The following is a 26,091-nucleotide window of genomic DNA, read 5'->3' as shown; positions in this document are numbered from 1 at the left end:
CTCTTTCTTAGCAAAATGCGGATAAATACCTTAAATCTCTCAAGTCTTGTTGACAATCATGTAAGCATGGATGTTAATAATCACATACGAAAAGAACTCAGGGTGGTGCCTGGTACGTGATAACCAACCTCACCGTCAGAGTAAGCTCTGACACGGCACCATTCCAGCATGTGACACGCGTGAACACGAACTCCACACGCCAAGTGGTGGTACCATCTCCCTGACTTTATAAGTGACGGAACCGAGGCCAGAGAGAGCAGGTCTAGTGCGCAAGGTCACAGAGATGTGGTGAGGCCAGTGCTCTAATGCGCCGTCCAGGGCCAGGGTCAAAACACCTCACCCCCGCAGCCTCTGAGCTGCCCGGGGGCTCAGCAGAGGGACTCCACTCTCGCCCTGCCCGCTGGGTGCCCCGGGCCCTCCCAGTGGCTGGGCTCCGCCTCTGTCCGTGATCCCCAAGCCTGGCGGAAGGGACGAGGATGGAAGCCACGCTGGACCCGCCTGGGAGGGGCCCGCTGGAGGGGCTGGCACAGCCCTAGGTGCTGGAATGGGTGACGCAGCCCCAGAGCCCCAGTTTGGCGGCAGCTGCCTCGTGGACGAGTTTGACGGGGAAAGGAAGAGGAGGCTCACGAGGACGTGGACAGCTCTGCAGGGCCGGGGCTGCCCATTGGACGCCTGCAGCTCTGCTCTGATTGAACTCCGTGAGGAAGGCGAGGGAGGTGGCACCGAGGGGTCAGTGTGGAGAGTCCCCTCGCTGGGCCCCCCCGGAGTGAGCCGGAGCCCCCGATGCAGATCAAGCTGGCGGTACCTCAATGAGCTCTGGGATGCCCTGTGGAGCTTCTGTTTCAGGGGCGTCTGGTCCCCCAGGCCTGGCTGCCACGGGTATGATGGGTGCACCTCGGAACCTGGAACAGAAAGACAAGTCCCACCACGGTCACCGATGAGCACGATGGGAGGGCTCTGCTCTCACCCCGTCGAAGGCGCCGAGGGGGGCGGCGTAGCTGTGCTCCCACCTGGCAGACCAGGGCGTGGAGGCCCGAAGGGAACGCCTCGTGTTGAACGAAAGAAGTTAGAAGGGGGCTCCTAGGCGTAGCCGCTACTCCAAACCCTCCCTGAGGAGGAGCGGTGAAGCCCAGGCCCCAGGCCCCTGAATAAAGACGCCCTTGGGGAGGACCATGGGGCACAGCCCGGCCTCCTGCAGAGACTCGGGAAGCACAGGTACCGAGAAGTCCCTGCCAGACCTGCCCGGAGGCCCCCTCCACAGCCTCCCGGCCTCCTGGAGAGCCTGCCGCTTTAAGAAAAGCCTCTTACTATGAGTATACGTTTACCTCTTCCACTGGAGAGCAAAAAAACAAAAAACAGAAAAGAGAAAATATACAGCCCATGATCCCATCACTGTCGTGTGCTTTCTTCCAACCTCGGTTCCTCCGTGCACTGCCAAGGAGTTATTTTTTTCATATTTTGGTTACAATATGCATACAATTTCATATCCTTCTAGTTTATTTACCATTATATCGGAAAGAATTTTCTATTGAAAAATAACAACAGCGGTGATAATCAGAAGACTCACTTGACCAAGCCAAGAATACAACCTGGACGCTTCCGTTGGACCCCACAAAACCACCATTTTACAGATGAGCAAGTGAGGCTTAGCGAGGTGCGCCAACCTCCACCCCGTCCGACTCCAGAACCAGGGCTCACGACCACCACGTGACACTCCTGCCTCCCCGCCCCCCGGCCACCTCCTCTTTCATTCTTAACAGCTGCGTAACAGTGCAACTCAGAATTCACAAGCTTTCCCCCCATGTGACTCGTTTAGAACATCCCAATTTTTCACTATCGTGATAAATATGTTGGTGGATACGACTTTTCTTTTTTTTCTTTTCTTGGCCTTGATTTGGGATAAATTCATGAGGTACAGGTCAAAGACTCAACAAACTGAAAAATCAGCAAAATGTGGAGTGAGGACATTCGAAAAGGCTCTTCTCCATAAGGCAGTAAGAACACTGGGAAAAATGATCAGAAACAACCTTTTCAGAACTCTGCAAATTAACCAAAGCCTTGCAGCAATCTATGGAATGTTTAGTCAAGGAAAACAGCTGAATCTCAGTAAGAATAAGGGAACTTGGTGGCATTTTTACTTGCTTTATTCCTATCCACCCCTCCCCAGCTCCGCAGTAGCCTTAATAACTGGAGTCTGTATTCAGAGTGGAAACAGCGGCTTGACAGCCACTGAAAGCGGCAGAATGTGTCTGAGCTCCATCAAAGCCCCTTTCCCAGAGAAATGTCATTATTTTTCCTCTCTGGCATTTCCCTGGAAGAGCCCACCCTTAGACTGAAGCGGGGGCTCAGGCCTCGGAGTCAGCGAGCCAGGACCCGCCCTGAGCCAAGGCCCGTCCCACGCGCACGTCTCTGCCTGCCCTCCGAGCCCCAGGCCCAGGGCCGCAGAAGGGGAAAAGCGTGCGCTGAGAATTCCAGCGATTAACCATAAAGCTTTCGGAAATTCAATTATTGTTTATCCAAACCCTTTTGGGCAACGTATTGTAACAAAACATAAATGCGTTTCGGGCTGGGTGTCTGGCCCTTTCCCAGGCTCCAGAGAAGCTGGCCTTGTTGGTTTCCTGAGCACGCCACACAATGGGGCATCCTGGCTGCTGGCAGCCCCCGGGGGACAAGAGGCCCCTCCTGCCTGGGTTCCAGACCTAGGCTGCTGTCTGGGCTCTAGGAACACAAGGGGCTCCAGCCAGAGATGTCAGGAAGAGCGCTGAGCACAGCCCCACAGCCCAGGTGGGGGCTGACCCAGAGCACAGCCGAGGGCGCCTCCTGTTCCCAGCGCCCCTCCCCGCCCAACCCACCCCACTCCCTGCGCAGCTGTGGTACCTCATGGCGCGAGCCGGGCCCAGACCTGCTGACTGTGCATGCAGGCTGACCTTCATCAACATACAAAAACAACTCACATCAGTAAAAAAAAAAAAAAAAAAAAAAGTGCACATGAATCTGTGTGTGTGTGTGTGTGTAACTCGTGTAAAAGATGTAAACAAAGAGAGTCTATGTTTTAGGTTTGGAAGAGAATTCAAAATAGTGATACTAAAAAAAAACAGCGATACTTATTATGCCTTATTTTTCTCACCAGTCAAGCCAGATACAAAAGCCTGGGGTAACTGTGAGCATCTGACTGACTGCACTCAGGAACGCCCTAGTACAGGGCCACGCACACAGTAGGTGCGCCACACGTTACAGCTGTTGTTACTAAGCCCCTACAATGTGCCAGGCCCCCATATCAAATGCTCCCTCATAATAAACACTGTGAGGCTGGACTTACCAGCTCCCACTTTACAGAGGAAGAAATACCAACGCTGAGAGAGAAAGTGAGTCAGCCGTAGAGCAGGTACGGAATGCACACCTTGTAGGAGCCCGCTGGCAGGAGCCAGGTCACGTGGATTTGGCATCCCACCCAGTCCCGGGGAGAAGGTGGGCACTAAGCAGACGGCCGTGGCTAAAACATAAACAAGGGAAAAGAAAGGGTTTAAAGGCAGGAGGAGACACAGAGGGAGTCTGGGAGAAAGGTGCACCAAGGATGCTGTGAGACAATAACGTTTAGTGGAAAGATAAACAAAAAAGCCCAGAACACAAAACAGTGTCAAGGTTGTAATAACGACTACCTCAAGCTACATACAGGTGGGAAAGACTGACAGGGCTCCGAGGGAAAACACACTTTAATTCGCCGCATTGGGAAGACTGTGGGTACCTTTTTATCTTCTCTTTTTATTTCCGTTAACATTGATAAATGCTTATGCAAGAGTAATCTTAAATGCTTTCAGAGATAAAGAAATCACAAAGAAAACCAAAGAACTTGACTACATAAAAATTGGAAACTTCTGCATGTTAAAAAAAAAAAAAACTAAAACAGAAAGACAAACAACAAATGCAAAAGACTTATTTGTAGGAAATATGATAGACAAAGGGTTAATTAATAACAACATCCTTATTAATATTAAACACTCCTGAATACCAAAAAGAAAAGCATTAAAAATCACGAGGCAAATAGACACAACACATGGGCGCAAATAAAACACACAAAAACACAACTACTTAATACACTTAAGGAAAAATGTTCAGTCTTACCAGTAGTTAAAGAATCACATATTATAACAAGAGTAAAACAACATTCTATCCTAAATGTTTCAAATATGTGTTTTTAAAAATATTTTTTTAAAGTCTTCATTGAATTTGTTACAATACTGCTTCTGTTCTATCTTTTGGTTTTTTGGCCGTGAGGCATGTGGGATCTTAGCTCCCCAACCAGGGATTGAACCCGCACCCCCTGCATTGGAAGGCAAAGTCCTAATCACTGGACCGCGAGGGAAGTCCCCATATATATTTTTAAATTAGATACTAGAGCTCACCGCTGGCACCTGTGTAAAATGGAAAAGAACACAGAGATGCACAAAAGGTTCTGAAGGGCTCCTTCCCTTTGACCTAGTGACCCCATACCTGGGGCTCTCTCAAGAGGAAAAACCGAAAATACAGACAAAGTTTAATGATGGTCAAAGATGTTCACCCAGGACTGTTTATTTACAAGAAGGAAAACTTAAGCCATTTCAAAGGGTCAGGAACAGGGTGATGGTTACATGAAGAACTGCTCTATATAATGTTAAGTAATAAAAGCAGAAATCAAAAATGTAAATACATCATGATTACAATAATACGTTTAAAGAGGGGGAATTGAATTCAGCAAAGTTGACCGTATAATAGCATCTAAAAGAATTAAACTTAGGAATAAATTTAACCAAGGACATGTAAGGCTTGTACACCAAAAACTACAAAACCTGTATAAAAGAAATTTTAAAAAATCTAAATAAATAGAAAGACATCTGTGTCAATGAATCGGAAGACTTACTCCTGTTATGATGTCCATTCTACCTAAAACCATCTACAGATTCAATGCAGCCCCTATTAAAATTCCAACCATCACTTTCTAAGCTGGAATGGAAAAGCAGATCCTCACATTCCAATGGGAGGGAACTGCAAGGAGCCCAAATGGCCAAAATAATCTTGAAAAAGAAGCAGAAAGTTGGAGGGCTCAGCTTCCCAATGGAAACTTTCCTCAAAGGGACAGTAAGTGAAACAGCGCAGTACTGGCATAAGGACAGACAGAGACCAGTGGAACCCACGTATATTTGGTCAATTGATTTTTGACAAGGACAAAAGGGAAAAGGACAGTCTTCCACAAATGGTGCTAGGAAAACTGGATATCCTCAGATGAATGGAGGTGGGCCTTTAACATATACCATACATAAAAAATAACTAAAAATGGATCAAAGACCTAAACTTAAGAGCTAACACAGTAAAATTCTTAGGAAAAAAATTGGGGAAAATCTTCATGACGTTGAATTTGGCAATAATTTCAGGACTATGACACCAAAAGCACAGGCAAAAAAAAGAAAAGAAAAGAAAAGAAACGAAAGAAACAAAAGAAAAAAGATTGAATTTTATCAAAATTTAAAACTTTTGTGCATCAAGGAATACTGTCAAGAAAGTGAAAAGACAACGTACAGAATGGAAGAAAATATTTGCAAATCTGACAAGGGATTAATGTCCAGAATAGACAAAGAACTCCTTCAGCTCAAGAACAAAAACAACGTGACTAAAAAATGGGCAAAGGACTTGATAGCCGTTTCTCCAAAGAAGACATGCGGTAGCCAATAAGCACATGAAGAGATGCTCAACATCAGTCACTAGGGAAACGCACCCAGACCACAATGAGGTACCACCTCATACCTACTAGGATGGCTATGAGAAAAAAGGAAAACAGCAAGTGCTGGCGAGGCTGTAGAGAAATCGGAGCCCTGAGGCACTGCTGACGGGGACAGAAAACGGTGTGGCCACCATGGAAAACAGTATGGAGGCTCCTCCAAAGTTCAACGTAGAACCACCATGTGATCCAGGAATCCCACTCCTAGGTACACACCCAAAGGAACTGGAGCAGGGACTGGAATAGATATTTGTACACCAATGTTCACAGAAGCATCATTCACAACAGCCAAAAGAAAACAACCCAAGTGTCCATCAAGAGACGAATGGATAAGCAAAATACGGCCTATACACACAATAGAATACTATCTGGCTATAAAAAGGAGTGAGATTCTGACACACGCTACCACACGGATGCATTACGCTAAGTGAAACAAACCAGACACAGAAGGCCAAATACTGCATGATTCCATTTATATGAGGTCCCCAGAACAGTCAAATTCACAGAGACAGAAAGCAGAACAGAGGTTACCAGGGCCTGGGGGGGTGGGGAGGAGTGACTGGTCAGTGGGGACAGAGTTTATGTTGGGGATCATGAAAAAGGATTAGCTTACAGACAGTGGTGATGGGTACACAGCTTTGTGAAGGTATTTAATGCCACTTAATTGTAACTTTACAGATGGATAAAATAATAAACATTATGTTATGTATATTTTACTACGATTTTTTGAATGTGGAAGAAAGGGTGGGGGTGATACTACTATGCACGGTGAAAAGACAGGAATGGAGTAAACCAAAAGGTCAGCAGCTGCTCTTCTGAGAAACCTTTGGGTGGTCTCCACTTTCTTTTAACTCCTTTTCTCTATTTTCCAAAGGTTCTTTCAACGACTCTTTGGATAGGAAAAAAAAAAGTTTTGTTTTTTTAACACTTCTTAGGTTTTGATACGTACATAGCTCAGCAGTCTAAATTTCTCCTTTCTAGATAGAAAGTTTCTTCACATTTGGACCAGCATTTACAAAGGATTTACCTAACAAGGCACCATAAGAAAAGGAAATCGTCACTTTTAAAATGATTTAAAGAAGTTCTCGCTGCACAGAGGTAACAGCTAAGTTCTCCTAAGAGGTGACTGCCTTGGCTGGCCCGGGCCCATCGGCCCACTAAGCTTTCCTTACTGGAGCTTGTCCAGCCCGGTACGCGCTGAATGAGGAGAGCAGAGGTGTCAAAGGCCCTTCAGTGGCCCAAATCCTCTGGATGTGTGAGAAACGCTGTGATTTGACCTTCAACCAATAAATTAAAATAGGAATAGTAATTTAAACACATAAGTGAGAATTTTCCTTAAATTTAACTAATCGAAGTAGTTGATATTAATTTACCCTTAATAGTATCCTAAGCCCTTCCCAGAAGGTCTCGTTTATAGCAAATGACACTGACATTGTGCTGGGCTTTTATGCAGGAGTCCAAAGGACCTGGTCTCCCCTTTCTGACAAGTAAATAAAACGGCAGGGAGATCAAATAACTCACTAAAAAGAAGATATAATTTTTTATCTTCCTTTTTACAGTCTCATATCCACTTCCGCTGGGAATAACAAAGTCTGAATTCTTATGCAACACTTATCTAAATGTGTCGATTTTATCAGATTGATGAATTTTGCTAACAAAAGCAGCACTAGGAAATCTTTTATGACATATTTGGCCCATTCTCAGGGCTGAAGCTTTAATTTAACCAACTTGAGAATTCTGAGGGAGAGCTGCAGGTGTTAGATCTGAAAAAAAAATCATAAATGGGAAGGCATATCAATCTTTATGACGGGGAAACAAAACCATTTCCACTTGCGTGCCCTCCACAGGCAGGAGAAGGAGAGGTGGCCGAGGCAGGATATTGTCTCGGGCTGCGGAGCAAAGAGGAAGCAGCCCTGTCGCCCAGTGACTGCTATTTAGTATCGATCAAAAGGCGCTGGCCCGGGGGGAGGAGAGGAGCCGATAAAGCAAGGTTTGCCGACACCGTGTGCTCAGCAGAGTGCCTTCTCGTTTTCCTGACCACGTGGGAACAAGTCAGGCCCATGGCCGCCCGAGTGCCCAGGTGGTTTTCTGCCCCGCGGTCCCCACACCCCTCCCCCACGCCCTGCCCGGGAGCACCGTCACCCTCCTGCCCCCGCAGACCTCCACGGTAAGCGGCAGGAGCTCGACAGGGCTGGAGGGCCTCCTGCTGTCCTCTCCCTGTCGGCTCCCTGCTGCCCCCTGGACTCCCCCCACCCCCCCGCCCCTACTTCCCACAAGATGAAATCATAACCCCTTGGCATGAAATACTACAGGCCATGTGATCTGGCCTGTCTCTGTGTCCTCTCCATCCGTCCATCAACCGGTCCATCCATCCGTCCGACTTTATAAGCCTCTGGGACAGATATCCACTCATCACCCAAACGCACCTCTCCCTTTCGATAACCGAGGTGCAGCTAAGTGGGTGGTAAGCAGGCAGGACTGAGTCCTCACCGACAGGATGCGGAGGGGTGTGGGGGGCGTGGGGCTGACACCTGGACCTGTCTGGGCGGTGCCCGACTCTGACTGCTCCCGCAGGATACACCCCACGGCGGCGAGCCGGCAAGACACCGGCAGCCTGGGATTCCGAACGCGGTGCAGAGCTGGACCGCCCTTCCTATGACCCACTTGTGGCTTCTTTGTGCTCCTGGCTCTTCTGGCCTCTTGCAACAGCACTGCAGCCTCCACCCGGGATGCGAGCAAGCGCCCGGCGGGACCCTGCCTGCCCCATCTGGGTCGGCGGAAGCAGGTGCGCCCCGACGCCCTCTCATCAGCAAACCTACTTGGTGTTCTCTAGGGTCTTCTGCATCTTCTTGGTCATCTTATCAATGGCCGCCTGTCTCTTCCCTTCGGGTAGGAGGTCTGTCTTGTTCAGCACCACGACCAGCTTCTGGCAGGCGATCTGCCCAATCACAAGGCACTCAGCCGACTGGGTCTGCATCCCCTTGGTCACGTCAATGACCAGCATCATCAGATCGATGATCTGGGCCCCTGGGAGAAGAGAGGACAAGGTTAGGGAGGAAACAGGGCAGCTGACTCTGCAGAAAGTTACCCGATGCCCTAGGTCCAGCAAAACGAGCCAAGATAAAGTCGGGGGTGTCGGGCTGTGAACGACAACCATGACCTCCCAGCACCAGGCAGGGGAGTCTCCGACCGTGAACGCCGGCCCCCTCCCAGTTCTGTGACCTGATGCCCCTCATCTCTACATGGGCAGCCCGGCAGGCTTGCTAGGGGCTCCAGGAGCCCGTGCGTGTAATGGGGCTGGCAGCGCGAGGACTCCCTGAGCAGAAGCTCCTTTCCTGTGCCCAGCGCCATTCTGTCAGCCCGCTAGGTGAAAACCAGGTCTCGGTGTAGTCTCAAGCTGCCTCTTGCTGTGGGTGAGGAGGGCACTCACGCTGCCTCTTGCTGTGGGCGAGGAGGGCACTCACGCTGCCTCCTGCTGTGGGCGAGGAGGGCACTCACGCTGCCTCCTGCTGTGGGCGAGGAGGGCACTCACGCTGCCTCTTGCTGTGGGCGAGGAGGGCACTCACGCTGCCTCCTGCTGTGGGCGAGGAGGGCACTCACGCTGCCTCCTGCTGTGGGCGAGGAGGGCATCTCACTCTGATGTGAGTTGCTTGCTTCCTGTCTGACGCCCCCCAGCCACCTGGCCGCCCTGTTGGTCCTTGGACCCCTGCCACCCTGCAAGGCCTCTGCCCCAGCCCCTCCCCCTGCCCGGCCCGCTTGTCCAGGGGTTAACTGCTGGCCCTCTCTGAGTCCTGGCTCAAATATCTCCTCTCAATGAGGCCCATCCGGACAGCTCGATCACGGCTGCAGCCCGCCCGCCTCCCATACGTTCCGAGCCTTCTTTTCCTGCCCTGTTTCCCCAGGACACTTAGCACCCTCCACCTGTCCGTGAAACTCACGCACTGTGCACTGTTTGCTTCTGACCTGGCCTCCCCGACTGCCCTGCAAGGGTGGGATGGAGGCCAGAGGGTTACCATTGATACTGCTTTCCCTTCTGACTGGATTGTTGCTCGTTGTTGCCAACTTAACGAAGCCAAGAGTAGGTGCTGAGGGTGCGTGCACGGGCACTGTTAATACCATGTCTCCTTCCAAGTGGATTGTTGCTCTTTGTTGCCAATTTATTTATTTATTCATCTAATCTATTTTTTCCATATTCTATTTATTTATTTGGCTGCGCCAGGTCTTTAGCTGCGGCATGCATGCGGCATCTAGTTCCCTGACCAGGGATCGAACTGGGGCCCCCTGCATCGGGAGTACGGCGTCTAAGCCCCTGGACCACAGGGGGAAGTCCCTGTTGCCAATTTACAGAAACTTTTTAAACACTGAGGAGCCAAGAGGAGGTGCTGGGGTGTTGCATGGGCACTGCTGCTACTGCTTCCCACTCCCACTGGCGTGTTGCTCTTTGTTGCCAATCTAAAGGAACTTTTTAAACATTGAGGAGCACATCCTCTGAGGGGAAGGCGCATGTTAGGCTTCTCTCCCCACTTATCTTTGGCTTTTATGACTTCTTTTTCCCATGCAGAAATGTCTGACTTTTATGTTGAAATGGTCAGTCTTTCTGTCTTTCTCTCGTTTCTGGGTTTGGTATCTTACCTAGGTATTTTTTTACTTTTAAGATTATATATATTTTTTCATGTGCTTTCTTCCAGTACTTTTACAGTTTTAAATGTCTATGTTTCAAACCTTAATCCATTTAGACTGGATTTTGATGTAAAGTGCAAGATGGAGATCTAACTTGAGTTTTATCTGGACGGCTACCCACCATCGTCCCTGAGTCACAGTTACGTGCTTTGCCCCGTTTACAGACCCGGACAGGGTGGGTACCCAGGACTCTGGACCACGCACCCTGCGCTCTCGGCCAGCCCCCTCCCCACTCAGCGCTGCGGGTGTTTTGTTGCACGTCTCCGGCACTTCTTGGGTTTGGGCTTTTCTTCCTTTCGGCAGGGCTGCAGCACGTCTCTGTCTCCTGTCCTGTCCTCGGCTGCTTAGTTTTTCCTTGTGTCTGACACGGCTCTCTTTGTTGTTCTCCTGTCCCTCCTCTGCCGACACTGCCCTGTTGTCCTGGGCTCTCCGGGTGGTGGTGAGGGGCTGTGCCCGGGCTCAGGGCTGTCCTGAGGACACTGGCCGTTTGCCTTTGCACCTTGTCCACTCCCCTTCCTCTTCCCGTCCTCGGGCCCTTTCCCACCTGCTCTTCGGGACGCCGTAGGGTCCCCAGAGACTCAGGAATGCAGGATTCCGGCCAAGAGGCAGCTGGCAATAGAAAAAGCAGACATTTGAATTCAGACAGCTCCGAGTTCTAGCCCTGCCTTTGCTGCTCACTGTCCTGTGACCTGACCTCAGAGTTCTCTCTATTAGCACGGGAGGGTCTCCTCCTCGCGGGGTTGTGGTGAGGGTCAGAGCTGACGCACATCAGGCAGAAGTCACGAGCTGACCTGCTGTCAGGAGCCAAGCGGGCAGTACAGATGCCAGAGGAGGGGCAACGGGGAGCTGCGGGGCCCCGGGCGAAAGTGCTCCTCGGCCACGTCAGGTGCAGGCCTGGTGTTGCCACATCTGCCGACCTGTAAAGAATTTTTACACGACCCCTCCTGGTTGTGAGTGTGGGCAGTTCGTGCAGGCTGTGCAGCGCCCCTTCCAGGGCCCACCTGTCTGCAGCCAGCCGTGTGCAGTCCCGAGCCCGGGCTCGGCTCCCGACCCGTGTGCCGGCCACTTGGGTTAGGCAGCCACTTTGGGGTTCCCTGCCAGTGGGGCGGCACGCTGGTCCTGCTGGATGCTGGGTCAGCTCGTCACCTACGGGATCCGGGGCGCCTGAGGCTTGCTCTCCTCCTGGTCCGTTTGGTGTAGCTCCTCATTCTCCCAGAGAAAAGGAAGCCAGGCTTCGCAGCTAGTGCATCGTGGCACCTGGGTGACCAGGGGAGATGTCCAGTCCTGCCCAGGTGGTCCCGCTCAGGCGGCTCCCTGCTGGTCTGGGGGAATTCAGCAGGATGCTTGTGGGGGAGCCCCCTTTGCAGGATCGCCTGCGTACTGGGGGACACAGTGCTCCAGGCCACTGGCTGGCACTTCCCAAGGTCCCTGTGGGGGCCTCCTGGGTCTGCTGGATTTGGGGGCTGGCAGTGTTTGTTCCATGTGGCGGTAACTCCTCTCCCTCCTCCGCCAGGAAGAACCATCCCAGCAGCGCACTTCCTGGAGGCCCCTGTGCCTGAGGCGCTTCCCACAGCCCTGCATGTGTCCCCTCCGGCGACTCCGCCCGCAAGTCCCCAAGCACAGACTGAGGAGGCCGCCGCACTCGGGGAGTCGGTGTACTGGGAAATGGCCGTGATGATGGCAGGATATCAATTTCCACTGCGGTTTACGTTGTCGATAACGGTGCATTTGCACCGCTCAGTGAATACTTAATGTCACCAGTTAAATTTCTTTTTTTTTTTATTTTAAATTTGATATTATTTCCCCTTTTTTAGGATGCCCATAGCTTCTGATTAAAAATCAAATTTGGGTTAAATATCTGATTTGCTAAAATGTTTAAAGTTTTATATTCAGTCTCTCCAGCAGAAAACTTCTTTTCCCTGAACACATTTTTCCCCCTTTAGTCCCAGAAGGAAAGTTGCATCTCACAGATAACTTGTTAAATGCTGACCTTTCTAAGTTTTCCTTTATTTTTATTTCTGAAATGATTAAGATATATAATCTACAGAATTGGAAATTGTAATTTTTTAAAGTACTGAGAAACTCTAACCCTGTTATAATTATTCTGCAAACCTTTAAAGGATTCTGTAGTCAGTACAACTAGATGAAAAGCTCTGATAGACTGAGAAATATAGAGGGTCATTTGTGAGCTACAAGTTGTTGCCTTGTGTTTCCCACCCACTCGCTCACTCTGCCCCTCTAGTCTCAGAATGATTTCCTACCCTGGGTTCGTGGGAATCGGGAAGGACACTGTTTGATTCATTCTGGGGAAATACTAGGGATTCTGAAAAAGACAAGACGGGCCAGTTATGTCACTTCCTGTCGCCTGATCAAAGTCTGATGGGGAAACAGACTGACCGAGGGTTACTGCCAGGCGCTGGTGGTGCCTGGAGCTGACCCGGGTCTCCAGTGGGGTCAGTCGCGGGTGGTGCCTGGTGCTGACCCGGTTCCCAGTGGGTCAGTCGAGTCGCCGTGACCTCTGGACCCCTCAGAAGTCCCTGATGTCAGCTGCGCGGCAGCGGGGCTCCTGCTGCAGAGGTCGCATGTGGGCGCCGGACTGAGGCTGCAGATGAGGCCCCACGGCCCTTGAGTGTTTGGGTCCCGTCTGCATGCATCGTTCTGGGCCTGTTAGTTCAGTTTTATCTCCCATTCCCGGGATCCCAGCAGGCATCACAAGTGAGTGGGCAGATGGGGAGAGAACACAAGCCTTCCCCTCCAGCTTGCGGGCCAAGACAAGGCACTCAGGTAGTTCTATACACCAGCAGGGACCGGAATCTCAGCGTCAGGACTGGACTCTTGGTCCACCAAGTGGAGGAGGTGGGGAAGCTACAGTCTGGTCACTCGGTCCAACAGAGATCAATGACACTGTGCCCGAGCTGTGTCTTGTGCTGGAGGCTGCGAACACAGACCGAAAACCCAGGCCTTGGTCTGTGAGCCGCAGTGTGTGTGTGGGGGGGGTCTCAGCGGAGGAGCGGGAGTCAGCGCACGGCGGGGAGGGGTGCGAGACGCCACGGCCAGCCCCGATGCTGGCGTCTGGCGGAGCGGGGTGTGGGTGGAGGCTGGGCAGCGGCTGGGGCCCCGTTCGGAAGGACGGGCCATGTGGCCGACGTGATCTTGAATGGAAGCATGAAGGACTTCGGCTGGATCTTTACGAGAACCTCCTGAGAGGCAGGGCAGGTAAAGATGGGGCTGGACGGCTGGAGCTCTCCGCCGGGGGTCTGGGGAGCTGGCGTGTCCTACTTCAGGGAGGGAGTCCGAGTTACCCGGATTCCCCACCCGTGGGCCACGCCTGTGCCTCCTGCCACGCCCATGGACACTACTACTACCACTACTGAGTTATGTGTGTTTAAATCAAGTCCTTTTTTTGAACCCAAATGCATTTACGTTAAAAAGAACTTTACATGACAGTAAATGCACTAAATGTGCTGTAAGTAGAAGTTAACAGAGAAGATAAATAAAACAACAAAGCAAAACAACGGAATGCACTGCTGTCGATGTTAACTCGAGTTGAAACTCCGAGCCCCAGGCCTGCTCTGCTATTAAGGGATCAGCAAGAGCCGGTAAAAGGCACACCAGCCCTAGATCGAGTCTCTCTCTTCGACAAAATAGGGGGATTGGATGAGAACTGGGAAAGGCATGACCTTTGACCCCACCAGGGAGGAGTGTTACCGGGCGCCAGGCATGGCCTCACACCATCTCTCCTGGCCGCCCTGGAAGCACCGGACAGAGTACATACACCGCTCACAGCGGCCTCCTCGGAGGGGCGCACAGGAAGAGCAGAGGTGTCCACGCTTCCTCAGGGCAGAGGGGCCGAAGCGGGTCAGCCGCCACTCCTTCCCGGACGGAGGAGATGGAGGTGTACGTGTGGGCTCCAGGGCCACGGGCTCTCACGAGCCAGGGAGTCCTGCCCCTGCTTCCTTAAGCTACTGTGTCGTAGTCTATCTGGGGTAATCTTTTTAGCTGACTTTGCACAACAGTACAACTCCTGTTCAAGAGCAGCGAAAAGGAGCAGAAAATGGAATTTGAAATGTAGAAATAAAATAATTGTGGCCCATGAGCTATAATTTGATTTCATGCTTTACAGGGAAATGAAAGAAGCCTTCCTTAAAATGTACGGTTTCTGCTCTCTCCCCCATCCCCCTCCCCCCTTTAACCATTTTAGGATTTCCTCTAGCTCCGAAGAGAAAATAGGATTGTGGAAAACGTTCAGCTCTCAAGTGTCACTGCCACTCAGGGGCCAGCTCGGTTTAATGTGAACTTCCCATTCTGGGTAAGAGGAAATTCTTCAATTAATAAACCGGGTGTGCGGAGGCCAGTCTTTAAGGTTTAATCAATTTCATCTGTACTTAGGATAAAAAGACTGACTATTCTACTTTTTTTTTTTTTCGTTTTCCTTCTTTAAAAAAATAATAAAATGAATGTTTTATTTTAAATTCTTTGAGGCTCGTATCTCCTGTCTCAGGAAATATTGTCTATTTCATGCAGTGAGTATGAAAACTCCCCCCCCCTTTTTTACCTTTGCTAAGAATCTTTTTTCAAAAATAACTAAATTATTCTCTGTCCTCATATACTATAACAGCTTGGGAGATGATACGAATTATACAGGGTTTTGGCAGACACCTTGTAGGGGGCTGGGGAGAGAGACATCACCAAATATGGATGCAGGAGCTCCTTCTGGACAAACACTGAGAGGAGGGTGCGGGAACGTGCGCCCGCAGCCCCTTCACCACCAGGGACGTCTGGGGCCCTGACAACCTCACCCTGGAGGCCTACCCTGTGGTCATCTGCGGGCACGAGGACCTCAGAACAGAACCAGGGCGTCTCCCCAGCAGGACCGAGTAAACATTCGGACTTGCCGACCAACCAGGACCGACAGGACTTCCCGGGACAGAGAACTCCTGAATCTCTGTCACGTGGTCCCTGGACACGCGGTGTCCGGTCAGATTCGGGGACAGAGGCCGTGGTCAGGCCCCACGGTGGCGAGTCTGCGCCTCGGCTCCATGGAGCAGCTAAGCACTCTGGGCCATTTCTTCATCTACAGAATGGAGATAAAGCCACTACGAACCTTTTCCAAGGCTGTGTGGTGGGCCTCACGCAGCACTTGGGACCCACAGGGCAGGAGGTCCCGTCCGACTCAGGTCCTCCCCACGCTTTCACAAGGGGCCTGGGTGAAAATGCTACTTTTAAGTCAGTGTTTTTCACTAAAACGCTGCAAGCCCAGGGCCCTGTCAGTGTGAGCTCCATTGTGAGAATGAGCACGAAAGCCTCACCGCTCTGAACAGCGGCTGCAATGATCAAGGGTCTCAACGTGGCTGGTCAAGGTGCAGCCAACAGCCCATCTCTGCAAGAGCCACCTGGGGCTCAGAACAGCACCTAACAGTACTCAGTACACAGTCAGCACTCACTAAGTGAGAGGGGAGGGAGAGGGGAGCGGAGAGGGAGAGGGGACGGGGAAGGGGAGGCATCCAGGAGGCACAACTGCCGCAGCAGCTGGACCAAGGTAGTGGAGCCGGGAGCAGAGCCAGGCTCCGCCTGACCTGAGGCCCCTTGTCCTTCCACCAGGCCTCCTCCCTGAAGTGGCACCAAAGAGGATTCTCCTGAAGGCAGCAGCCCGTGATCCCAAGGAGGAACCGTGCCCTGGGTTCAGGGCCCACATGCCTTCGCTCCCCGTGCAGAGGTGTGAGGGGAAACGCCTGCAGACACAGGCCACGTGAGAACAGGGACGGGATGTGGGGGGGACACACTGCCTCCCACCTCAGCCCCCCGCCCTGCCTGTCCGGGGAGAGCGGGTCTCTGAGCCTCACCCTCACCCGTCTGCAAACAAGATCCCCTGTCACCTACAGGGCAGCGTGGGGCTCCCAGATCCCACGTGCAAACCTCACGGCCCAGGACCTGGCCCAGCAGGTGCTCATCCACGGTCGTGACTGAACCTGTCCTGAGGCGGGGGTGGTGGGCAGACGTGAACACCCGCAGGACCTGGTGGGTCCTCAACTGAGCGGCACGCCTGGCGCGAGACGAGGCGCAAGTCTAGACGCCGCAGCCGTTCCTGGGCCCTGGCTGGAGGGGACAGTCCCCCCTCAGCTCCAGCCCACATAGCCAGAAAGGAATGTGGGCCTGGAGTTGTCAGATCTTCTGGTTTTTCAAGAGAAGCCAAAAATCTGGACCACTGTATGAAATTTGCCAATTTTTAAATGTTGACAACCAATTCAAAACAAAATGTTTAAACTGTATGGCCCAAACAAAACATGTCCATTGGCCAAAACCGGCCTGCAGCTCCCAGTGTGAGGTCTCTGGAGGGAGTTTTCTCGAGAAAGAGAGGTTGGAGGAACCAGAACAAACAACCACCTCTTTGGCCTCGTGAGTCAGGAAAGCACTTAGGGACCCATCTGTTGAGCTCCGGCCCCTCCTGCCCCCATGACCCACACTGGGCCTCAGTGAGGACAGGAAAGTTCATCCTGGAGGGAAAGGGTGGCAGGCTCTCCGCTGTCACCAGGTCCCAGTGGGCTAGAGCAGGGGACACGAAGCCACGGGCCTGCGGTCAGACGAACCTCAGCTCGGACCCGGTCCCTGTAGGCCACAAGGGGCAAGCCGCCCCTCCCCGGCGCCTCGTGTAGGGCTCCCCAGGCCCCCACGCTCTGAACCGAGGCTGTGGCTGTCACAGCCTGTCTACCAGGATGGGAGGGGCTGACACACGGCTGCTCTCTGGTGGTCTTCTCACTACAGCTTCAAGCACCGGTTCTCACACCGAGTCTCAAAACGCTCCCACTAGGTAGAAAGTCTGAGATGACCTAAGACGGTGATTTTCCTGGAAGGGTGAAGCAGGAAAGCCTCAGTGGCACCAGGCCGGAATGTCCTCTAGGACAGACGCTCTCCTCATCTCGGCCCTGGGACGAGCCCTTTCCACGAGCGCCGCGCGTTGTCTTCACAGCTAACGTCTAGCGGCAGCAGGTACCACTATCAACACCACGTTCTGCAGATGGACACGTGGAGGCCCAGAGAAGCTACATCACACCCAAGGTAAAGAGCCAGTCGGTGGCAGGCGCTCAGCCCAGAGACCTGGATCCACAAGCACCACGTTACCCTGCGTGGGGAAGAGCTCAGAGCTCCCCCGAGGAGCAGAGAGAAGGGCAGTGGGATTGGGCCCCCAGCCCCCCCCCATGTGCCCCGCAGCTCCCGGTCAGCCCTGCTGTCTCCCCCTGGGACCTCGGCACAAGCCCACACACCGAAGCGCTCCTGCCATCTCGTCCCTTCTCCTGGCACCTCAGACTTTGAACTGCAGCTCAGATGTCACCTCCCAGGGATCTTCCCGACTCTCCGTGGTCTGGATGAGGTGGCCCTCCCTTGGGGTGCCGTGGTCCCCACGCTGCCCAGGACAGCCCTGTTCTGTGACTCGTCCGTGCCCCTGCAGCCTACCCCCAGGGACAGAGGCCCCGACGGGCAGCAGCACAGAGCCGGTGGTCAGCGAGTGCCCCTACAGGGAATGAACAGAGCTGGGACGCAGTTAAAGCACTGAGCAGGGCCCTCCACCAGCCATGCATGGATTCCTCTCTGTTCTGTAGTGGTGACGTCCTCCTACACTGCAAAGAGGCACGTGTGCTTGTCCAGAAGCAGAGACAGAAGGAAGAAGGGAGCACGGACAGGACCGCACGCTGTGAACACCAGGGGGCTGGGACCTGCAGAAACAGTGCCCAGGGGCCTCCAAGGGCTGCATTCCCCCGGGAGAAGACCCTCAGCGATGGGGAGGAGGGGCCCTCACAAGTCCACCTGAGAGATGAAGAAGCTGAGACTCAGGGTGGGGACGCAGCTCCTGACCCCTCTGAACCCCGCTCCCAGCCACCACCAGCGTAGAGGTGGGTCCACCACTCACGAGGCACCGACACAGGAAAACCACACTCTGCTTGTTCTGAGGGACGATGGCGGCTGTGGCCTTGGACACAGACAGGCTCTTCTAGAGACAGGGCCCCAGGCCACGGCGAGCCCCTCGTCTGAGGCAGAGAAACCACGGCAGGCGTCCCTGCCTGGCCCAGGCCAAAGGGGCTGGAAAGCCCGCCGGGCTCCTCCGACTGAGACGGTCTGAGAGCTCAGGGTCGCAGAGCCTGAGAGCGTGGCCTCAGGAAACTGTTTACTGGAGAAACAGGGGAAAAAAAAGAAGAAAAGAGGGGGGAAATCTACCATAAAAAGTAAGTAAAATCAGCAGAATTCCTTCATGAAAAGGGTGGAATTAGCATATGGCCTCAGCTGCCAAGTGAGGCCACTGAAGCAAGCAACGAAAATGAGTTCAAGACACAATTAGACGTTTTTCTGGACGGAGACAGAGGGGACTGAGCAGGCGGCCGCGTTTCAGAGGGAGCAGCAGGGCACGTTCAGGGCAGGGCCACCGTGCGAGCGCCCTGAGCACTGGCTGGGGGGGTGGGGGGCATCACCTGGGACCTCTCCCCCCGCGTTACACTGCCACGATGCCTCCTGCAGAACCTGCAGCCGCCCGGAGCCCGAAATAACAGTCTGGTTCCATCCCCCTCGGCCTCTGCCGCTGCGCCCGGGGCCGAGTGCCGCCTTCAGGGACGAGCGTGGCCGAGTCCCTGCCCTCAAGGAGCTCACGGTCTGGTGGGGGAGACGCACACAAACCCACAAGGTCAACATAGTGAAGTACATCAAAGTAAGACGTGAAGTTTCTGCTGAGCAAGCACAGAAGAGGGGAATTTAGCAACCGGAGGGAGGGAGGAGGCCGGAAAGCAGAGGGAAGGGCCTTTCAGGGCCGAGCACACAGCAGGAGGCCACGGGGGCCCAGCCACCAGCACCTCAGAGGATGCTGACCACTCGGTTCCCCTGGACCCTCGGGGACGGGGCCAGATCTCAGAATGACCAGAGGTGCCAACCGCTGGCTCAGGGACCAGATATGACTCAATGGCAACAACTCGGGACAGCTGTTCCCAATCTTCCCAAGAGTGCGGCACATGCGGCCACCCAAGGCACGGGAGACGCTGGGTCCTCGTGGGCGACACAGTCTGTTAGGCCCTCTCTAGCCCAGTGGGTTCCAGTGTCCTCCTTCGGGCGGCTCCCTGACGATGGTCTAGCTTCGTCAGGTTCCCTGGGCCCCGTCTCCTTCAAGGTGGAGTGAATGGTTACCCTGAAAGGACCTCGAACCTCTCCGCTGTGCTCACGGCAGGCTCGCTGGGGCACGGCATCTCCACGGCCCCTGGGCCCCCGGCCCGACCCTGAGTGGGGTCCCACCTCCTTCACACCCACGAGTCAGAACCAGCTCTGCCGGCCTCTTGCGTCCACACAGCGGGCCTCTCAGATTGAAGCTGGGAGTGATGGGGATACTGAGAAGAAAACGAGGCCTGGCCCCTGCACCCAGCACCCTACATACAGAACAGGGGAAGGAGTGACAAGTGCTTGGCACTTGTCCTTCCAAAGCCCCATCAGGCTGTCTGCCGGCCGCCGACCAGCTTCCACGGCGGCAGGGGGAGGAGAGGGGGCATGGGGTCTTCAGCAGGGCAGGGCAGACACTGACGCCACATGCCCCATTCTCCCCCCAGGCAGACAGCAATGGCCTTAAGCTCCCACTTATAACGAGCACTGTGTGCCCAGCACCACATGCAGACGCTCACGACTCCGCTCCACCATCCCCACGACAGCCCAGCCGTGACTCCACCTTCCAAAGGCAGCAGCTCAGTCAGGGACGTCCGTTCACAGGCCCAAACACACAGTGAGCAAGCGGCAGGGCCCAGCTCCTCCACCACCCACCAGAGCGCTCTCGTAGCCACGTGACCTCAGCTTCCGGGGCCTTGCCCCCACTCCTGCCCCCGCCCCAGGAGGAGGTCCTTGAGAAGAGACGCCAAACCAAAGAAGAAACCACACCTACAGAACTCAGGAAAGCACTGCACTTACGATTCCAACTCTATTATAAAGGATACAAATCAGGACCAGCCAAAGGAAGAGACACACAGGGCACTACCTGGGCGGGCACAAACACAGGCCTCTACTGCGGAACCAGGGCTCACCACCCTCCTGGCACACCCATCTCTTCGCCAACCAGGAAGTCCCACTGAGCCCCTGGGTCCAGAGTTTTTATTGTGGTTTCATTACTTAGGCACGAATGACTGACTCACTGGTCGTGAGACTGAACTCGACTGATCCGCTCTGCCCTCCTCAGAGGTCAAGAGGTCAGGCTGGTGTCTCTGGCCCAAAGCCCCAGCCCACTAGTCACATGGCTGGTCTCTAGTCTTCCTCTAGCATAAACTCAGGTGTGGTCCAGGGGACCACCAGGAACAGTAAGGACACTCTGGTCACTAGGGAAATTCCAAGGTTTCAGAAGCTCTGTCCCAAGATCCCAGGACAAAAGCCAGATTCCTTATTATATTAATACAGCAGTAAGGCTAAAACACGCTCACACACCACTGCCCTCCATCCGTCCCCCACTGGCTGCTGATGAATGCGTTGCGTTGTGACAGCTGCCCTGAGCGACAGTCTGAAAGGCAGCAGAAGCCCCCGGAGTGCTGCTAGAGCGGAAGACACCGTCCACGGCACGTCGGTCCCTCGAGGAGGGAGGGATGGGCACTGTGGTGGGACAAGCCGGGGGCGCCGCGGGGCCAGTAAACACGCTGTCAAAGAGCGCTTAATGACACAGGGCAGGCTCATGGCTCAGCGCCTAAAACGTTACATGCAGTGGGATCCCTCCTAGGAAAGGGGTTATGTCAGAATACTAAGAGGAGTTATCCTGAGTAACTAGATTCTTATTTCTCCCTCATACTTTCCTCTATTTTCCACATTCTCAATAGGCATAAATTATTATACATTCAGGGGAAAAAGGGCTTTTAAAAAATAGCACGTGAAGAATAACATTACATATACTAACTCCCATGAAGCAGTAATAAGCTACTTAATCTGAAAGCACATGGCAGCGACTGTATTTTCAATATTTAGAATTTCTTTTTGGTTCTTTTTCAACATGTCCTAAGCTCACTATGTGTTCCATTTCTTCATTTACATTTCAAACATTCTTATTTTAAAGCCCCTTGCAGATTTGTTTCATGGTTTCTGGTTCCTAGGACGGGGATGTCCGCACTTGTGCCTATGGGATTTCTTCTGCACGGTGGTAACTTTCCTCATACGCCCTGTGACGGGTCCTCAGCCAGGGCTGTTTTCCGTGGGAGGTCCCAGTGTGTGACCGGAGTGTGCCCGGGGGCTGGCCGGACTGTGGGGCCACGGCCACATGCGACACCAGCGCTTCCATAGCACAGATGACGCGGACGCGAGTGCACTTGGTCTCAGGGAGGACGTCCTGTCTTCTCCTGGGGCAGCCATTTAACCTCGACCTTCTGGAGGAGACCTTTCCTAGTTCCTTGTCTCCGTTTATGAGGGATCCTCTACATCTCCAGTGTGGACACCCCTGAGAACCAGCTGGCGTCCAGGCCTGTTTGCTGCTGTGCCTCTGACGCCTTTCCACGTCCAGCCCTTCAAGATGCTCCTTCCTGGCTTCTGCACCTCAACCTCCTCGCGCTTCCTCACTTCACCCAGCCTGTCAACGTCTGTGCGACCCAAGGCTCCCAGGGGCCACGCAGCCCACTGTGTCACCCACACGTCTGAAGCGACGGGGCAATTATAAAGGGTCAAGGGGGCACACAGCGAGGGACACTCGACCTCACGCCCCTCTCACCACCTGACAACAATGATGGAAACTAAATGTACTGGAGGTAACTAGACATCATTTTAGTGAACAGAGAACTACTATAACCAGAGTTGCGTTGTAGACTCTGAGTCACAAAGACCTGGATTTGAACCCTGGTTCTGCCAGCTCTGCAATCTGGGGCCTCTCACCCCCAGCCCTCCACTCACAGGGACATGGTGAGAACTGGCCTAAAGCCCAGTCTGCTGGGGCCCGTCCCTGGGGAGCTGATCTTTGCTGCACCTGGTGACGCAGCTCACACTGAAGAACAGGCTAGGAGAGCTCTGTACCAGCAGAGCCTCAGGACAGCGATTGTGAAGCAGGGACCAGGGGGGGACTGGGAATGGCCGGGGAGCTTCTAGCACCTGGAAGGATCCTTAGACTGAGGCTAGCAACAGCCCCAGCTGCACATCCCCAGGGGGACTCTGGGAAACCTGGCCACTGGCGTCCCTGCCTGAGGGCTGACTGTGTGCACCCCCTTCCCGAACGGCCCCAGCCCCCTGCAACAGCTCCAGGAACCACACAGAGAGCTCCGCGAGTGGGAGCAATGACCACTGCGCCTGGACCACCTCTAGAGAGGGGACGTGTCTGATCATTCACCTCCGAAGCTGCTCCCTGAAAGGAGCTCGGGCACCTTCGGACGATAGCCCAGGCCACGGAGCCAGAGTCAGCCCTGCCGCTTCCAGGCCCACTGCCGCAGTGACGTCACCCTTTGTCCTCGGCTTCCTCATCCACAACACGGGGTGGGTGGAGGGAAACAAGTTACTACAACACCGCGCCTGGCACACAGTAGGTGCCGTGGAAGCTCGGCTACTGTCCGTGCCAGGGGTCGTCTCTGTGCTCCCAAGTGCTACGGGCAGCAAAGCTGCGTTCCCGGGACACGCGCCAGGGTGATGGCGGCAGCTGCGGCCGAAGGCTCAGCCAGCAGGGATGTACCGGATGAGCACCCGCTCAGGACTCACCGGGCAGTGCACTTGGCTCCAGCTCCACCATGGGCCCAGCACTAGTCTGAGGGGACACCGCAGTTCCACAAGGCAAGCAAGGCCCTGCCCTCACAGAGTGAACGTTCCAGCACCAGCCACTGACACGCTCACGCAGAGACGACAGTCGGGAAGTACGACGGGACTGGGGCCCGGGTGGAGGGCGCAGCAGGCAACACTCTGAGAGGGGAGGTGGGAGACTCCCTGGGAGACAGAGGGGGACGGGTTTCTGCAGCGGGAGCAGTGGGCAGAGGCCCTGGTGAGGGTGCGTCTGTGCCGCGGATCCCACCCGCCAAGGCAGGGCCTGGACTTCCTCGCACTGGTAACTGAGGGCCAGCGGCCGAGTGTTAGGTGGGGAGTCCACGGCGGTGCCCGGGGACGGTGATTACTCAAGGCAGTGGCCAGGGAGGCCGGCTGCGGGAGGCCGGGCCGGGGGAGGGCGTGCGAATACAGACCCTCTACCCTGTCCGCGGCCTCCCTCCTCCCGCTGCCTGCTCCCACTGTCTGTGAGCTTCTCGGCAGAGGCCCGGGGCCCCCCTGGCTGCGGAGGCTCCCGGAACCCCGTGACTGCAGCTGAGGCCGGCGACAGGAAGGGGAGGGAGTCTCGTCCTCCTTAGGAGGAAGGCCGCAGAGAAGGTCCAAAACCAAGAAAAACTAAAAGTACGTAACGAAGTTACAGAAGAAATCATCAGCTAGAGAGCCAGGACGGCTGTGGCTGGAGAGAGGCAGGCTCTGCCCTTGCACCCGCCTCTGCTCCCCACCTCCCGCAGGCCGGGCCCCGCACAGCCCCCAGGCAGCCAACGCCCAGCCCAGAACCGCCCTTCTCAACCCAAGCCCAAGCCTCCGGAAGCACAGGCAAAGGAGGACCGAAGGCACAGAACGAGGCGCGGTGAGGACAGGGGCGCCACACTCAGCCCAGGAGGCCACCCATCTGTTGGCTAAAAGCAACTAAACCAGAAACTGTTTTAAGCTACAGCTGGTGTCTGGGCCACTTTATCAAGCACTTGAGACACAGAGCTGATTATTTTTCTGGCAACAGCGAAAACAGAAAGGCTGAAAGCACAGAGTCTGTCACCAGCTGTTTCCGGAGCGGTTCTTACAGTCACGTCTGGGCTGGGGCCAGAGACGGCAGAGAGGTCCACTCGGGAGGCCAGCTGCGGTTGGTCCTGTTCTCATTCCCCGCTTGCGTTTCGCTGCCTTGAGTCACGCAGAGTAAAACCCCTCGCACAGCATCTTTCGGTGCTTTAGATGCTATTTGCAAAGAGCCCCTTAAACAGGGACTTGGGTTACAAGAAACGTGCGTGCGCTGTGGTCTTGACTCACGGTCGCTCCCCCTTACTGGGATCTGGGTTCCCACACCAGCTCTCTCCTCACCGGCCTGCCGCGTGGCTGCGGCCAAGCTCTTCAGCCCATCCCGAGCCCCAGTTCCTCACCTGTGACACCCGAGGGGCTGTGGAGCTTTCCGAGAGTCAAGCACAGAGCCCGGCACGTAGAAGGTGCCCAACAAACGGGACATGATTAAGATCTGACTGGTTCTCCTGGCTCACACCACCCTTGCCCTAACATCATCAACACCCATGGATGTGGGGTCATGGGTGATTTTTGTTTTCTTCTTCCCATGCTGTTTTCCAAAATCGGGACAAGAAAATTCACTTCGCAATAACTATAAGTACATTATAACAAAAATCATTACCTACTAAAATGTTAAGGGGAAAATGCTTGGGCTATTCTTATGTGATAAGAGTCCATCCCAGGACCAGAGGTCTCCCTCTGCTACGGCAGGGATCTGAAAACAGTTTTCAGGACCACTGCCAAAGCCAGCCGGACAAAGGCTGCCCCCACCCGCCTCTCCTGTCAAAGGATTCCAACCTCAGTCCCCATTCCTATGGTCCCCATTGCCCTAAACCAGGACCACACCGGGCCCCGTTCTGAGAGTGGCCCGGCGAGAAACCGGCCAGTGACCTGTGGCTTCTGCCAGCTGGGCTAATAGGGCTCCTGGGGGTCTTGTGAGTGATTCACTGGGAGACGGGGTGAGTGAGTTGAGTGCTGAGGAGTGAGAGGGTATGAGATACAGCCCGTGTAGAGGCAGCTGCCAGAGGCCGGTGCAGGCCTGAAGGGGCTGGTCGAGGGGTGGAAGCGGGGGCGGGCAGGCAGGGCCCCGGGCTGGGGCAGGAAGAAGGCCGGTACAGACCACCAGCTGCTCCAGCGTGGGCTCAGCACGTCCAGCCCGAGCACAGCCGTGTGGAGCTGGTTTCCAGCCCCAGGTCTGCAGACCTGAGGGTGGACACAACGCACCCCAGTGCAAGTGGGGCCTGGTGACTGGCCAACCTTTGAAGTCCCTCCAGGCCACAACTGGCCAGGTCCTCAGATTTGTTTATTTTTCCTGTATAACTTTTGCAATGCTTCAACTAAACAGAAACTTTTTATCAACCATTCCCAGAGCAAGAAAAATAGCCGAATGCTTGGTTTGTAACGGAAGCTGGTAGCTGTGCTGGGCTGGGGGACACACGAGAACAGCTCCCACTCTGAGGGATTCGGAACCCACGAGGGAACTGCACCTGCTGCCGATACGGGGACCCTGTGCCCCGTCCACCAACTGCTCACGGAGCCGCTCTCCTCCGAGGTCCTCGTCCCCCGGCTCCGTCTCTCTGTTTACTTGGCAGGAACCCCAGGCCAAGCGCCAGGCACAGGCTGGGCCCAGATCCAGCCGCTCAGTCTCTGCTGCGTCTTCTGCCGGGGCACTGACTCGGCAGCAGAAAGCTGAGCCCAGAGCCACGGGCAGGTCCGCAGCCTTGCAGGAGGCAGCCGGCCTGAGAAACAAGCGGGCACGAGGGACCTGGCCCGAGAGATGGGGGGCCCGGGATCCAGGGGTGCCTAAACGCAGCCCACAAACCATGCTGGTTGTAAGAAGCAGTTTGGGATGAATTTCTGTCCTTTACTAATGAAGATTACGTACTAACATGCTTTAACAA

The 26,091-nt window shown here is 54.3% G+C and overlaps 1 protein-coding gene across 8 annotated transcripts in view; it reads right to left on the bottom strand.

The window, feature by feature from the left end:
* Positions 1-26,091, bottom strand: part of EEFSEC (eukaryotic elongation factor, selenocysteine-tRNA specific) — a 195,495-nt gene that overhangs the window by 124,207 nt on the left and 45,197 nt on the right. For 7 of the 8 annotated variants that reach the window (XR_009542668.1, XR_009542669.1, XR_009542671.1 and 4 more), the window contains exons 2-3: positions 8,572-8,779; positions 806-902 (exon numbers count right to left, since the gene is read on the bottom strand). Coding sequence is in view for 2 of the 8 variants with exons in the window: in XM_060161003.1 (XP_060016986.1) it covers positions 806-902; positions 8,572-8,779 (305 nt within the window). In the remaining 6 variants the exon portion in view is untranslated. Of the gene's footprint in view, positions 1-805; positions 903-8,571; positions 8,780-23,101; positions 23,660-26,091 lie in introns of those variants that run through there. The other variant, XM_060161005.1, reaches the window with a different exon arrangement.

This window comes from Lagenorhynchus albirostris, chromosome 10, assembly GCF_949774975.1.
Source record: "Lagenorhynchus albirostris chromosome 10, mLagAlb1.1, whole genome shotgun sequence".
In the NCBI taxonomy this organism is placed as follows: Eukaryota; Metazoa; Chordata; class Mammalia; order Artiodactyla; family Delphinidae; genus Lagenorhynchus; species Lagenorhynchus albirostris.
The sequence above is the reverse complement of the archived record's forward strand: the minus strand, read 5'-3'. Positions and strand labels throughout refer to the sequence as shown.